Raw genomic sequence first — 17,882 nt, 5'->3', positions numbered from 1 at the left:
TTACTTCACTGAGAATGATCATTTTTCTAATATATTCTTGATATGATTTGTGAGATTCTTTTACTGCCCTCAATAGTGTTGTGGTGATCTTCAACACTCCTCCATAATTTCGAATGGTATCTTTGATTAGTCTAAGAGACATAATAGTATTCTCATGGTGACTCACATTAAGCATTGCTTTATTTATCGAAAAACCTCTCTCAGGATCAGAATTCCCATGTGGCAAAATTAAAACAGTTTTAATTAATGTAGTTAAATTCTTATATTTTAGATTATTGCTTTTTTATTTATATTTAGCCTATAACTCTAATTTTTTAGGAACACCAAAAAAATTTTATCAGATTTTTAGGAATTTTAGGGTTTGCACATAGTTTTAGGAATTTTAGGGGGAATGCGACCCCTGTTTACAGTAACTAATTCAAGAGAAAACTTACTTCTACTTCTTTCAAGAATCGCGATATTGGATTTTAAAATTGAGTGAATACGAATCACGATATTGCATTTTAAAATCGCGTGAATATGAATCGCGATATTGGATTTTAAAATCGTGTGGATATGAATCGTGCGGTTAAATTTTAAAATCGCGCGAATTTGAATCGCGATATTGGATTTTAAAATCGCGTGAATATGAATCGCGATATTGGATTTTAAAATCGCGTGAATGTGAATCACGATTTTGGATTTTAAAATGGCGTGAATATGAATAGCGATATTGGATTTTAAAATCGCATGAATATGAATCGCGCTGTTGGATTTTAAAAACACGAAAAAACAATGCGATATTGAATTTTTAAATCGCGTAATTAAGAATCGTGATGCATAATTTTTAGATCACGTGAATACGAATTGCAATGAGTAATTCTTAAATAGCGTACAAATAAGAAAAATGATATATGATATTACAAATGCGTGAATACGAATCGCGATGTTGGATTTTAAGCTCGCAATATTGGGTTTTAAAAACGCTTAAATACAAATCGTGATATCGGATTTTTAAATTGAGTTAATAGGAATTGCTAGTACAGCTTTTAAATCGCAACACGTAACTTTTAAATCAGTTAAATACGAAAATCGATGATTGATATTAAAATCGTCTGATTAAAAATCGCGATTTTAGCAGATTCCGGTGCAATTCCGAAAATCAGCCAAACAAAAGAAATCAAATATCGGCGGTTGGAAACTAAACGCTTAGACTCCTTTCCACTCAATAGCGGAAGTCGTAGTAATCCGACTATCGTTCGGGAGGCTTGGGTTCTCTAATTGGACTCCCCAAAAATTTTAGTTCCTGGAACATGGTCGGAAATTTTAAAAATTGGGAGAAAAAAAGTGGATTTCCGCTTTTTCGCGGAAGTCTTTCATCCCTGCATATTATACATACAGTCCAAATTGTTAGACACACTATTGGCGATCAAAATGGGCTATAGGTGGCAAAAAGGAACCATGGCAACACTTTGCATGCTTTCACCATTAGCGTGTAGAGAGTTAGAAGAAAGAAGCAATGATTTTCAACTAGATCGAAATCTTTTAAGTCAGGTAACTATACGGAACTGAAAATTACCTTAAACATAGTTCTAAAAGAAAGTGTCGTGTAAATTCCACTCAATTTCAGAAAGAAAAAAAAATCTTTGACTTTTCCAGGTAAATTTCTATGAAAAATGAGAACATATTTTCACCAGAAAACTTTGATTCTTTTGCTTGTAATGTGAAATATTAGATTTTCTGGGAAAAAAAAAATTAAATGAGGATGGAAACATTTCAGTTTAGACTAAAATGTGAAATTTTTACAACAAATAATTGTAATAGGTGTTAGATTTATTTAACTCAAATTGTAGACTGGTCATTTTCCAAGTATGATATAGGAATATTCCAGGGTGTTTTGGATGTCCTAAACTGGTTTTGGACAGAACATGTGGGTTTTACTGTCTTAAACTGTCCAAATCTGATTAAAACTGTCCTAAACGGTCTTAAAGTGTACAAAACCTAGAACATAGGTATAAGGTAAAAATTCTATATGTGTAACTATTGTGCACATTATAATTACATATATTAATAAATATTTGATATAATAGGAAAATATTTATAACTTTTGAAGTTGCAACAACAAAATAATAATGAACAACAAAAGTGAATACCCTATCCTTTAAACATGAATAAATATCCTATAAATATTGATAAATTATGTTTTTGCATAAGGACAAATAATGCAATATTAACAATAATAATAAACTTTTTCTAATAAAACAAAAACTTGTCTTTATTTTGTTTCTTATTAAACAGTTAATTGTTTATTTTTCACACAAATTTATTTTTTAAATCATGACATAATTTGAATAAAAGGGTTTTGGACAATTTAAACCATGGATGAATCCATCCTGTCCTAAATCTTGCCAATTCTAATTCCAGGTTTTCGTAAAAAAAAAACTAAAAAAAAAAAAAAAAAAAAAAAAAAAAAAAAAAAAAAAAAAACTAAACTAAAACTAAATTACAACTTTCCCTGACTATTCCTTGACTTTTGGAATTAAAATAAAATTCCCTGACAATTCCAAGTTATCACTGTTCTCCCTGACCTGTGGGAGACAATATGTAAAAAATAAAAGTAAAAAATGAAATGAACAGTTCATGTATCAATAGAACAACTTAATAATAAGAGTGTAACTTACTTTGCTTACAGCCTCTCCAATGCTCATCAAAGTACCAGGTTGTCCATCCAATTGATTACAGCAAGAATAGAGAAATAACTTTAAATCTCTCACTCTCTCAAATTTGGGGTGGTCTTTGCAACGAGGGTCTACAAAATGTTCAATTTCAGCCATCGTGAACTCCCTACAAGAATTAATATTGACAGGTTTCTAGAAATAGTTTCATGCGTACAAAAAAGACATTAAAAAAAATATATGAAAAATTTACATACAAAGCATCAATTTTGAGCTTAGTCAGGGTTGCCACTCAAATCTGGAAAAAAAAACTCCCTGTGCTTTCCCTGCACACACAATATATTAAGAGGCCATTCACAGTACTTTTGTATACTATAATAACTAGGATAACGATGCTAGTTTTAGTTGATGGAAATAAGGAAAAATAATTTTCGAAGAATTTAGATGATAAAATAACTAGCTTCTGTCAAAGAACTCTTTTCTTGATTGATTACATCACCCACCTGAACACCAATTTATGCACAGTTTTAAAAAGCATTCAACATTGAGTGACTCATTTTTCTTAAAATTAATTAATTTACTGAATTATGCAAAAAAATAATAATTCAAATTTAAAATAAATTTAACTATTATTTAAAAAGGTTATAGAGTATAAGCATATTCAACAAAACAATAACAAGATTAATATTATTGATCACATCCAATTAGAGTTTACCGATGAAATTAACAAGAGAAATACATTTTCTTTTGCTACCAGGGAAAAAAAAATTGGCAAATGGTGTGTTAGTGAGTCACAGTGATCAGCAAAAATTTGAGAGATCTTTTTGGTTCAATTTCAGAGGACAGTAAATGAAGCATTTAATTGAGAATGTCTCGCAAAATGAAGTAGAATTGCACATGAGAGTGCAAGAATCCTTACCACTGAATCCAGCTCAGTAGATGTAGATGTGGCCCAGGAAGTATTTAATCAAATATGAAAAATGATTGGTGGACCAAAGGTACACCAAAATGGATCATGTTTGAATAAATTTTGAACAAACAATGCGAAAACGAAGCTTTTTGCATAATTGACATGAAAAAGAAAAAATATCACATTTTGGAAAAAGAAAAATTAAACACCTTTTAAAAACACCCAGAGAAAAAAGAAACTTTAAAAATGAGAATAAGCACCTTCAATCACGTTTTAGAAACACTATGCACCTTATCATTTGATATTAATCTAATTTTATTAAATTAAGTCAAATAAAATAAATAACTAAAAAATAATGCTTTTCATCAACAGAAAAGCAAAAAATAAATAAATAAATGATAAAATCGCAATACTTATAATCCTCAGTTATAAAATAAACACATTTTCCTAAAACATGAGACCAAGTTGCAAGAAGACAAAAAATAAAAGTACAATCAATAAAATGAAACAACAAATTAAAAAAAAAAAAAAAACTAAGAAAATATGATACAAACAATCTGTATTTCATTAAAATTAAATCATATTTATTCAACTGACAAACGCTTTTAAGAATAGAAGAGAAAAACGAAAAAAAAAAAAAAAAAACTATAAAAAGCAATATGTAAAGATTTTCTATTTAGGGAAAGAAAAAGTAAAATCGATAAATCGATGGAAAATATAAGTTACGATGGTAAAAACCAGAAGTTAATAAAAAATATTTTAAAAAAAACCTCTTTTTTAATTATAAATACCAAACCAACAAAAAAAAGAAACTAGCAAACTACAAAATATCTAAGTTGACTGATGTTATTAAATTAATACAAATTATAATAAACTAAATAAAATCAACTTATGAAATCTTCAAATTAACTAATATAAAACGATGGTAAAATCTTAAACGATGGAATTATAATAAACTAAATAAAATCAAATTATAAAAATCTATAGGATTAATTAAAATCAGCAAATTAACCAATATAAAACAAAATTAATGACTAAAAAAAAAGCAATATATTTCTTACCTATACTTAAAGACAGTGTTGGGTTTTTTGCCATCAAAAACTGGTTTCTGACACGACAGTGGTAAAAACTGTCAAAAACCTACTGTTTTCTTTAATTTATGCAATATAGCAGACAATATATTATTTTCACATAATTGCCTTTATAAATGAATGTTGTAAATGATTGCTATTGATTTTGCAACTATATAAATGCATTCTTATAGAAGGATATACATTCATACAGAAATATTGAAACTCTAAAAAGGATTTCCCAGGCTTTTTCATGTCTCATTTTTGTGTAAAAGCAAAATTGATAAGAAAAGTTTATTTTATGAGGCTTTCTTTTTATGTGTACATGTGTTTCTCATAGCAAGATTTTAAGAATGAAAGTAATCAATCTTGACATTCTTCAGTAATGTAATATGCCAAACAAAATGATGCTTGGAAATGCTGAAATTTTTTTTTTAGTATCCTAATATTTTGCTTCAAATAGTATGTTTTGATATATTCAGGCTGGGAAAATGCAAGAATCTGTTCTTAAATATTTTTTGACAACTTTTTTTCTAATTTTATTGCCCGAAAATGAATTAATTTTAAATTATAAGCAGTTAAACTCAAATAAAAATACAGTTTTACCAAAACTATGGGTTTTTGACAAAGTTTTTTTTTGACATGATGGTAAAAACTATGGTAAAAACCGTCATGTGTCAAAAACTTGCCAACCCTGCTTAAAAAAAAAAAGATAATGATAATGAATACTTATAAATAAAAATAAAAATACCAGTTAAAATTTACCAAATGGGAATGATAATTAAAAGAAGCGCTAACATAAATATTAAAACCTTGCAAAAGGCAGGATATAATTAGACAAATTAAATTTAAAAAAAAAAAACTTTCTTAAAATTATGAATAGGAAGAACAAATTTATTCAGTATGAAATTTATAGGAACAGAAATAAAAGGTGTGGGGGGGGGGGACTCAAAACGTAGTGGAATCAGAAATGTATCACTTGTAAAATGAGAAAGCTGCAATATGCTTCATAAAATAATCATTTGCGTTTTAGCATTAAATAATTGAAAGTTTAAATATAAACTATCTTCTGCTTTTATTAGATTCTTTAACAACAGATGTGAGTCCACATCAGACAAATGAAACTACACTTTTGAGGAATCAGAATTTATTCAATGAAAAAAATAGTTTGTTAATAGATATCAAATAAACATGGCAGACGATAAAAAACATTTCGTTCTTAATAATAAATGCATCATCTGAAACTTTAAATCAAGAATAACAAAAATTGAGAAACAAAATTAAAAAAATAAATAAAATAAACATGTAAATTAAAGCAGAAGTTTCAAGTTCTTAACTGGGTCATCAGATTGTCAGCAATCAAAAATTCCCACTTGTTTTGCCAGTACATATTACACACAATATATTAAGATTTAACACAGTTATTGCGTTCTATATTGGGCTAACTATACTAATATTAATTGAGGGAAAAACTTAACATACTTAAATGATGCTATAGTAAATGAAATACAATTTAATATAGCTGGAATATCCTCCTTCAATATCCTGCTGATTATGCATTGAGAGGTAACCACTTTTAAAATACTAAAATAAGAAACAAAATTTCCTGTATTTTCAAAGGAACTCAAAATTCTCTGCATATTCCTTGCTTTCCTGTAAGTAATTTTTAAATTCCCTGTTCTCTCTGTTGAGTGGTAATCCTGACTATGAATAGCATAATATTCAGGATAAACAGTCAGTATTAGGAAAAAAACTGATTTTTTTTTCTTTTAGCAAGTTATGGTTGAAAACGGAAGAGGAAAATCCCACAATTTGATAGGATGTCGAATTCTCTAACAATTTTCAATTTTGAGTTAAAATTATTCTTTTCCCTGATTTTTTTCTTGACAAAGTACAAACCCTGTATATACATTGTCACTCTTGTATGGATTTATTTTATATACTTTTAATTCATTATTTTAATAATATTTTTTAAGACATCCAAATTAATTATTATTTTAAAACAACTCAATAATTACTTTTGAGTATCCTACTAATTGTTTTTTTATTTTATTTTATAATCATCATTGAACAGCTGATTCAATTTTGGGTTTACCAATGTTCAACTCAGTCGTTTTGAACCCAATCCAAGGAACTCCTGGATTGGAAGAAATTTGCCTCTGTGGAGGATTTTTTGATGGAACCAGCTCGCATTACATAGAGAGAAGATAATGTCACTAGAGCCATTATCATTAATAATTATAGCCAGACAGGGAAACACTCATCATACAATCAGGGATGTGTTTGGTAAAAAGCAAAACAGAAATCCAAAAACGTTGCAAACAAAACAAATTTTAAATAGAAAAAATTGCTGAAATTTGAGCAAGAAGTGCATAAAAGAAGCATATATCCGTAGAACATTATCAATATTTTGATTAAAAAAAATAATAAAAATGTCTAATTATGAACAGTGCTGTATAAAATGTAACTTTTTTAAAATTAAATTCTAATAATTCGGTTGAATAGAGTAAATTTTAAATTGCGTGAACGCAAATCGCCATGTGCAATTTTAAATCTTGTGAATACAAATCGTCATGAGCAACTTCAAATAGCGTGAATACGAATCCTGATAATTTTAAATCGTGTGCATAAGAACTGTGATGTGTAATTTCAAATAGTGTGAATATTCGACCTCAATATGATTTAAGATTTAAACTAAGCTAAACTCAGTGGCACGGCAGCCCAGAGAGGGCCAAGGTCAACTGATTCCATCTCAGTTTTCTTGACCTCAAGGTGGGGTGGTCAACCGAACCCCCTAGCATGGCATACTAAGATCAGATATTAAAAAGACTTACCTAACTCTAATGAGTCCTGTCCTTGGAGAGATTTCATTCCTGAACGCATTCCCAATTTGTGCCGCTGCGAAAGGCAATCTTCCCTGGTTGAAACCAAGAAGGCGTTTGAAGTTAACAAATATCCCCTGGGCAGTCTCAGGACGGAGATACCTACAAAGATCAAACTTTATTGAAGGAATATTTTATCCTAATTTTACCACAGATACAAATATTCCACTCAAAACTGGAAAAGAAATTCACTGTTTATATTATACACAATATATTAAGAGGCTACTGTGCTCTTGTGTGAGCTATACTGGGAAAAATATATTTATTAGTTTTAATTGCTTGAAAAACAGCTGAACTTACTTAAATAATGCTATAGTAAATGAAATAGTTCAGTATAGCTGAAATAGCCTTAAATATCCCATAGATTACGATTGGAGTGGTCACCACTTTTGGCAACCTTGGTTGTTGTCATAAGCAATTACTACGGAGGGGGTGCGATTGTTCTTGTTTCGCAGTGGCGAAATCTGTGGCCGAGAATTTGACTTCTGCCACACCCATACGTCACACCCGTTTATAGGGTGGACCCACTCATTGATTTGCAGATTGCAATTTTAAACTGAACCAGAGAATGATCTATCTCCAATTCAGTACCCCTACTGGTATAGTTTGTTAAGGGAACATCATTGAAAAATTATTTTATCCTAATTATCACACAATAACAGGGTCGGCACTCTAATCTGTGCATAAAGGGTTGCACAACCTCTTTGAGTGAAGGACCACATACACGGCAGGTTGACCAACGCATGCCAAAGTATTTAGACAGATATGTTGACATTAATTGTAGTTATTATTTGTTATATAAATATCATTGTTCTAGGCACTAATTTCTTTTTCTCAGTTAGCCTTGTAATATGTTTGCATAATATTAAATATTTGAAATGTTTAAAATTAGAAACTGCTAAACTGATTACTTAGAAAATAAAACAAAATCAGAAAATCAATTCAAAAGAAAAAATATTCAGATAAATTGAAATAATTAAAATAAGGGGTAAATTCATGTTTTTTTTTTTATATCATTAAATACGTAAGTTTATTAATATACAAATTTTAACATTAAAAAATTTGTACATTGAATTGTAAATATTCTACTTATTAAGATAAATGCAAGCTAAATACTTTGATCCAAAAAAAATTTATAGAATAAAAAATGATTTAAAAAAAAAAAAAACCTCTGAGCTCAAAATAAGATTAAACATTTAATAAGGTATATACTTCAACCTTAAAACATTTATTTTAAATAAATTATAAGAGGCAGGGGCTGAGAGAGGTAAGAAAAAGAAAGAAAACATTAATTTTAAAGAAAATATTTTCCTTAATAATAAAAAAACTATTGAGCTACTTGTCTACAACTCTTTATGACCAATACTTTTTTAAAATCGCACTTACTATTTACAATTAGTACATTTATATATTAACAATTTATTAAAGTTTACTTAACTTTAAGATATTTATCTTGATTACATTTTTTTATAGTTAAAATTTAAAGCTATGCAAATCATTTCCTAGCATATGCCCATAAATGATATAAAATGGCTTAAAAAATTTCTCAATGGTTATCCTGCAATTTGCAAAATTTTCAAATATTGTGATAATTTTATCTACTTGATCGTGCAATAGCTTTTTCAGGCCATTAAGTGAAAATTTAATGATTTTGTTTAAAGACTGCTCCTTAATTTTAAACATGCCAAATTCATTTTGGTAAACAATCTTTCGACAGAGGCTGTAATTGTGGGCAGTATTAAACTAAGGGCAAATAACTTTATCAATTTTGGAATGGTCCTACATGGTGCTCCTCTTTTCCTGGTTTTTAAAACACGTGAATACAAATACTGATGTGCTATTTTTGAATCTCTTGAATACAAATTGCTAAATGTGATTTTTAAATTACGCAAATAAAAAACACGATGCATGGTTTTCAAATAGCGTGAATATGAATTGAGATGCAAGGTCTTTAAATTTAAGTGTGAATTTTTAAATTTAAAATCTTGCGATTTCGAATTGCAATGAATGAGTTATAAGTACAAAATGTGTTTTTTAGATTGCGTTAATACAAATTACGGTGTTAAACTTTTCGATCGCAAGAAGGATCAAAATGTACGATTTTTAAAATTCGTAAAATACGAACTGAGATGTGTGATTTTTAAATCAGGTGACAATGAAAAAGAATAGGTAGGGTACGCATTGTTAAACTTGCACATGTGCAGGAAATCGATGACAATTATAAAAGCGAAGATTTTTTAATTTCCAAAGTTCTCTACACGTCAAAAGGGGTGGAACAAATGAGAACATAAAGAAAAGAAAAACATAACAGGCACGGAAAGGAAAGTTTATAAACTCAATATGCTCCTTGTGGGCCAGTAAATGGTATCACAAAGAGGTGTCCTTTAGTGCTGAGAAACAGCGAAGGTGATCATCCTCCACCTCTTGCTGAAGATCACAGAGCATGCAGAAAGGGGGCTGATACAATATGAATTCGATGAGAATGTTTAAGGAAGCAGTAGTGGCCAGTACTCAGCGACTGCTCTGTGTCTTGAGGACACAGCATAGCGAGATTTTTCCGGAATTTTTCTGTGTGATTTGGTTTAAAGTGAGACCCTTTTATCTTTTTCTCGATTAAGCATTAGCTTTCTGTGATATTTGTAGAATAGAAGCTCCCTGCTTTGCAAGGTAGTCTGCTGATCGTTAGCAGTCATACCCCAGATTCCTGGGGATGAAAGTGAAGATATGGATAAAAAGGTAGAGACAGGGTGCATAGCCAAATCTTTAAACAAAAAATAAGCACTTGTTACGCACTCGAAAAATATTTTTAAGCACTATATACATTAACAAAATAATTTTCAAAGACTTTAGATGATCATGTTAAAATAACTAGTTTTCAACAATGAACTCTTTTCTTGGTGATATTAGCCATTATAAAAAGATTGAAGGATTTTTCGATTTCATTTCAGATCGCGGAAAATGAAGCTGGAAATTGTGAATATCTTGCAAAATGCAGCAGAGTTGCACAAGAGAGTGCTAGAATTTCACCGAACCCAGCAAAATATATGCACATACGGACTCGTGTTTCATCATAAGTGCAAACATGTGCTTTCACAAACTACGGACCAATAGTACGTTGAAATGGATGGGGATTGAATGAATTGTGAAAGTGTTGAATAGAGCAACGTGCTTTTGTATAATACATGCCGAAAATTGACACTAATGGGGAAAAAATCTCTTTTTCAAAAAAGGAAAATTAAGCACTTTTTGAAAATAACAGGTGGGCTGAAAAGTTCGTAGGCTAACATAGAAAAAAATTTTTTTGATAAAATTTCATCTTATTATTCAATATAGTTTCCTTCAAGGGCGATACAACAATTATAGCGGTCATATAATTTTTCGATACCATTTTTGTACTACGATTTGTCTTTAGCCTCAAAATAGGGCTTATTTTCGGTGACTACTTCTTCATCGGCGCTAAATTTCTTTCCAGCGAGCATTCTCCTGAGGTCTGAGAACAGGAAAAAGTCACTGGGGACCAGATATGGAGAATACCGTGGATGCGGAAGCAATTCGAAGACCAATTTATATAATTTTTCCATCGTTTTCATTGACTTGTGACATGGTGCATTGTCTCGATGAAACAGCACTCCCTTCTTCAAATGGGGCCGTTTTTCTGCGATTTCGTAGTTAAAACGCTCCAATAACGCTATATAATAGTCGATGTTGTTCCTTTTTCAAGATAGTCAATGAATATTAAACCATGAGCATTCTAAAGTACTGACGCCATAACTTTGCCTGCTGACTTTTGCACCTTTCCAAGCTTTGGAGTTGGTTCATCTCGTGCAGTTCACTCGCTGACGGTCGATTGGACTCCGGTGTGAAATTATGGAGCCATGTTTCACCCATTGTCATATATCGCCACATAAATTCAGATTTATCACGATTAAACAGCTTCAAACACAGCTCAGAATCATCAATTCGTTGTTGTTTTTGGTCAATTGTGAGCTCGTGCGGCACCCACTTTGCCTAGAGCTTTCTCATACCCAAATATTCATTCACGATATGTCTAACACTTTCCTTTGATATCTTTAGAGTCTCAGATATTTTGATCAACTTCACTTTACGGTAATCTAAAATTATTTTACGGACTTTTTTGATATTTTCGTTGTTAACAGCCTCTTTGGGGCGTCCACGGTGCGCATCATCATCAGTGTTCATTTAGATTCGTTTAAACTTAGCAAACCACTTCTCAATGGTTGATTTTCCTGGTACAGAGTTCGAAAAATGTTTCTCAAGACAAGCTTTGGCTTCAAGAGCATTTTTTTTTCGCTAGAAAGCAATGCTTTATAAACACGCGAAATTCCTTTTTATCCATTGTTTTTAAACTAACAAAAGTTGCTTCACTAAAAATACTATATCTCACAAACTGTTAGTCCGACAGCTGTCAAATTTATACACGTGCCTTTTGAAGGTTAGAACTAACTAAAAATCATATGTTTTTAATAATAGTAGCCCCATCTATGTGTCAGCCTACGAACTTTTCAGCCCAACTGTTATAACATTTATATTTTCAAAATATATTCATTTATAAACAGAGATGGATCCAGAAACATAGAAGTTCTGACCGAACATTGTTAACATAAACATAAATTTTCTAAAAAAAGTAATTGATAACATACCCTTTTAAATATCCTGTAGGACCAATGGATGTACTGAACATAAGATTGAATTCGAGGGCATCTGACAAATCATTGCCAGTGTTGGGAGATTTGATGTCAAACTTCCTGAGGATTGCATTCATTTCTTCTTTAGAGTAGCCATCTAACTAATAAGAAATATTTCATTCAGTTGCTACTCAAATATGGAAAAACAAAATTCTCTGTCAGGGTTTAAGCTGAGTCTAAAAATTCATTAGCAAAAAAGCTAAAATCTGAAAAAAAGTTTTAGCAAAATGCTAAAATGCCATTAGGCTTATAAAATTACTTTATATCAAACAAGTACTGTAAGTTATCTGACAAAGAATAGCTTAATGTACAAGAATATCAAAAAGAATACCTAAAAAAAAAAAAAACACATTTATTATTTATCAAAACATTTTGGTTTATAATTAACAATCTTCCTTTCTTTCATGTTTGCCCATTTTACAAATGCTTCTTGAAAGTTAAATGCACTTTCAGGGCCCTCAATATTAATCATTAACAAATTGTTTACATGGTTGATTAACAACCTGTTTCGAATATTAGTTTTAATCAAATTAAGGCAGCTAAAGCCCCTTTCACAGTCAACAGTGTGCATTGGTATTGTTGCACAATACTCTATAACAGAAGTTATTAATGGGTACTGTTCAGACACATCATTGGTATATAAAAATAAAAGTAATTCATTAAATGACATGTTTTTACATCGTTGCATTAAGATGTGTTTAAATAATCCCCATTCACAAAGTAATTCAGTTTCTGTAAACTGAAAATCTTTTCTGGGAGATTCCGAAAACAAATTGAAAATGCAACGGATTTCCTTTACACCATAATGCTGTAATTCTTCCGAACTATGGGGCATCCTGCTAGGTATAAATATATTGAACATTTCGATTTTATCCAAATCTCCCAATCTATCAGTAATATTTTCAATGATACAGTTTAAAAAATTGTGCATCAAATTACGGAATCTTTCCCTCTGTTTCAGTCCATCTAAAATTATATGGCCCTGAAACTCAAATTTTTCACTTTCCTTCTTAGGCACATCATCTAAAAAACTCATATAATGAGTGCCGGTGCCATTTTTTATTTCTTCTAAACTTGAAATACAAGCCTTCACACTTGATTGAACATATTCAAAATTTAAATTAGATTTTTGAAATATGAGGCTTAATTTATTAATGTTGAACATGATATCATTCATGATGGCAGTGGTTGCTAAAAACAAAAAAGTAGTTATATTTTTTAACAACCCTTGAGCAACAGGACGTTTGTCTTCCATTAAAACACTAACAAGAGCTTGCCAGTTGCAATCCAGAGCTGTAACTGAATTCCCCAAAGACAACCACCGAGTTGTTGATAACTTTATGAATTTCCTTGATTTTTGTTCAAGGATATCTTGAACATTCTTCAATCGCCTGGTATTTGCAGGGGAGCATTCAAAATAGATTCTACAGCATGTTTATGGTCAATGCTCAGTTCATGCTTTTTCAATACATCTACTTTAGAAATCAAGCATCCTGTAAGATAAATAAGGGGAATATAATTAACATAAAAAATGAGACACCAAGAAAATAATTTTAGGATAAAAAATTAGCTTAATTATCAGCATATATAATGTGATATATATTATAGAAGTACAAATAAATATACATACCTGTTGAGCTGGATAAAATATTGAACTTCTTAGCAGAAACACACAAATTGCACTTGAAAGATGGCAAATTGTTAATCCACTCAACTTCCAGACATTTGTATAGGGAGCACCACTTAACGAGATTTCTTGAAGGAATCGAAGTTTTAGACTTTCCCCCCTTATTTTCATCCTTAGTTTGCGGCGAATCCTCGTTTCTTCTTTTGTTTATCAAAATTTTTTCCATGTGTGCATAGATGAAAACAAATAAAAACACGCAAAATAAAATAGGCAACTTTTAATTCTTTTCTAACGAACGTAAAACGTGCAAGATGCGAGAAAAGTATGTAATCAGGCCGCCGAGAAACCGTGATGACGAAATCAGTGTTTGAAAGCGGGAGACACGTCTGCTTCAACCAATAAAAAGCGTAGAAAAATGAAGTCCCGATTTCTCAGAAAAGATCTCTCTTTGTGTCGCATTCCTACTTGCAGCAGAAGGTTGAGGGGGAGGGAAAACTTGTTTTTAGTCTTGTGGTTAGTTTATTTTTCTTTTCTTCTCGGTGAAACTCATATATTCTAGCCATTTTTGTTGATCGCTATGCTTCATCTCGTTTGATCACGTTTTTTTCGTGAGCGCTAGCGTCATGGTTCTTCCTGGGAAAGATATTTAGATTTTTTCTCCTTCTTGTTTGATCAAGTTTTTTTCATGGATGTTAGCGTCATGGTTTTTCGCGGAAGCTTTTTTTAAATGGAATTTAGTAAAATCCTTTAGCAAAAACCCTGTTAGCGGAAACCCTGTTCTCTGTACAGATTATATATTAATGCAATCACGGTGCTCTTGGGCTCAGCTGTATTGGGCTAACTGTACTAGTTAAAATTGCTGAAAAAATTTAAGAGAAAAAAGGTACAGCTGAACATAATTAATAATCAGAGGTGATTGTGACTCAAAGCGAAAAACCGTGAAGATTTTCAGAGTAAAAAAATAGATGTCAGTTTATATACTATACTTCATTCCACCTTAAGTTGGCACTGGGGAGAAGGGTAGGCAGACCGGATTACAGACGTTGTCATGGAAACTGGGTTACTCTTCAAGTCGGTTGAGGGATGAGGTAGCAGAAAAAGGTGAGAAAGTGGCCCGTATTGGCGTTTAAGAAAGCAAAATGCTGATACTTTTTTTTAAAACTGAGAATCGTACTAAAATTTTGAACAGAATACAGAAAAGAACACGATTTTTTAGAGCATTTCTAATAAATATTATTTTAAGATGTAAGCTAATTTCTTAATTAGTATTTAAAAAGCAGATCTTCTTATTATGATTTTTTTAACTAAATAAAAATTAAACTAATTGTAAACAATAGAAAAAAAAATATATTTGAAAAGTTTTTTTGTTGTTGCTGAAATCTAAGTAAAAAAAGGAAATGCATAGATGCGCATAAATACGTTGTTTTAAATATTTATTTTTATATGCTTACTTTTTGTAGCATTAGCTTTTGTATTANTAAAAATTAAACTAATTGTAAACAATAGAAAAAAAAATATATTTGAAAAGTTTTTTTGTTGTTGCTGAAATCTAAGTAAAAAAAGGAAATGCATAGATGCGCATAAATACTTTGTTTTAAATATTTATTTTTATATGCTTACTTTTTGTAGCATATAGCTTTTGTAATTTATACCACATTGATGTTTTGTGGGGGAAGAAAAAGCCAAGGCAGGCATAGGTAGCATAGGCAAGAAAAGCATAGGCAGGGAATCATTGATCATGAAAAATATCATACCTATGTTTTTTAATATTTACTGTTCTTTTTTCTTTAATAAATAAAAAAAAATTCAAATTTTTTTCAGAAAAGTTTCTTTTTTTTTTAATATAAAAATAATTTTTTTCTGAAATATATTTGCTTCTTAGAGACAAAAGAACTTACCTAAAAAAATAATTCTCAAAAATTTTATAAATTTGGATTTTTAGTATTATCCACATAGGGAGCGCGTACTGCATGTACATATTTTCAACAGCAATATCCCACCCTCTTAGACTCAACAGGAGCTCATTGACCTATCCTGGTGGTTATCATGTTATTCATTTAATAATTTAACAGTTGACAGTTCCTTCTGCAAACTTTTTGTGGGGTCGCCCTGAATTGAATTCAATCCACAATTTCTTATCAGGAGAAATTCTACCTGGGTGGTTAGGCGCATTTTCTCAAAAGAAAATACATATTTTAAAATATCAGAATCTTCTGCTGCTTTTCAGGTGAAAGGTGGCATAAGAGATAAATCCGTATAATTAGTTATTTAAGTACTGTAGAATTAGTCTGGAAATATTTTGTCAGATACTGAAATATTTTAATATTTTCTACATAAGAGAAAGAATTTCTCAGCTTTTTTGGCTTTGTATTAAAAAAAAATAATTAACACATTGACTGGTTTAAATTGACCTTTCGATGTTAAAAAAAAATTATGATTCACATTTTGTATCTTTTTTTGAAATTATTTCAATTTCTATGCTTACATTTATATTATGGAATTTGTATTTCAGATAATATTTAAAAGTCCCTTTAATTAAACAAAACTAAAAACCTTAAATTTCCGCCATCACATTATTGAAGTTCCTATAAAAAGCGAATTGTACTTCAGAGCTACACATGGCGCAAAATTTGAATCTTNATAATATTTAAAAGTCCCTTTAATTAAACAAAACTAAAAACCTTAAATTTCCGCCATCACATTATTAAAGTTCCTATAAAAAGCGAATTGTACTTCAGAGCTACACATGGCGCAAAATTGAATCTTTAAGGAGATTGAATAAAGTGCATGCTAACATTTAGTACATGATCTAGTTAAGGATTTAGTAACATTTATTACATGCTAACATTTAGTAATTAGCAACAAAAAAAGAAGAAGAAAATTTAACAAAGAATCACAAAAAAAAAAATAACTAACAATTAATGCAAAAAAAAAAACTAATAACTATAAAAACGAGCTAACATTAAATAACTAGTAAAAAACAACAAATTAACAATTAATGCAAAAAAAATTAATAACGATAAAAAAGGAGTTAACAATAACTAACCAGTAAAAAACAACAAATTAACAGTCAATAACTAATAAAAAACAAAACAAAAGAACAATTATGCGATGCGAGTGAAAGAAAGCGAAAAAAGAACAGCACAAGAGATAGGACACTTAAGCAAAGGCAAGGAAAGTGGAACGAGCTGGCTGACCAGTGTAAAAACTTAGCCAATTCCTTGGCCTTGAAAACTAATCCAGCGCCAAATTAAAACACCCCCTTCTTTTTTGTACATTCGCTTTACTGAGAAACTATTTATAAGTTAAATACATTTAAACATGAGAAACTTCGAATGTATGCTTCAAGATAAACTTTTCTTATTATACAACATTTATTTATATTTGAACGCGCATTTAAACGGCAATTAATTCCAAAATAGAGAAGAACTACTTTTCAAAGACGGAGTATTACATATCCTACCCTTCCCTGCAGTGCCAACTTAAGGTGGAATGGACTATATACATGTTTCAAATTTATCTTAATTATCATTTATAATTAAATTACCTACTAATAAAGAATATCATACCTTTTGACTTCAAGAAAAAAACTTACTTCTTTCAAGAATTGCGATAGTGGATTTTAAAAATGCGAAAATACAAATAGCGGTATAAAATTTTAAAATCGCGTCAATATAAACCATGCTGCATAAGTTTAAGATGATCACACGAATACGAATCGCAAAACTGAATTTCAAACTCACACCAATACAAATCACGATGCTAGGTTTTAAAAATAATACAAATCGTAATAAAATACAAATCGTGAAATTGGATGCTTAAATCGCGTGAATAGTACTGCTAATTTTTAAAGAATCGCAATATTTGCAGATTCCGGCACAGTTCCAAATAGTATAAATGGCTAAAAATCTTCCAATCAAAATAATCTTCTCATTATTGGGATTAGGGATGTAACGAATATTCGGCCACTATTCGGCCTAGCCGAATACTGAAGTTATTCGGCTGAATAATGAAGTTTATGCTATTATTAATT

General features: G+C 30.3%; 1 protein-coding gene across 1 annotated transcript in view; it reads right to left on the bottom strand.

Moving 5' to 3' along the window:
• LOC107446982 (glycine--tRNA ligase) overlaps positions 1–12,323 on the bottom strand; it is a gene marked incomplete at its 5' end in the record, with an annotated part of 50,997 nt that extends 38,674 nt beyond the window's left edge. Inside the window, 3 exon segments of the mRNA XM_043055165.2 lie at positions 2,661–2,823; positions 7,469–7,618; positions 12,178–12,323. Coding sequence (XP_042911099.2) covers positions 2,661–2,823; positions 7,469–7,618; positions 12,178–12,323 — 459 coding nt within the window.
• Between the last annotated feature and the right edge of the window lie 5,559 nt (positions 12,324–17,882).

Source organism: Parasteatoda tepidariorum, chromosome 8 (genome assembly GCF_043381705.1).
Source record: "Parasteatoda tepidariorum isolate YZ-2023 chromosome 8, CAS_Ptep_4.0, whole genome shotgun sequence".
NCBI lineage: Eukaryota > Metazoa > Arthropoda > Arachnida > Araneae > Theridiidae > Parasteatoda > Parasteatoda tepidariorum.
This window is presented reverse-complemented; position numbering and strand designations above follow the sequence as displayed.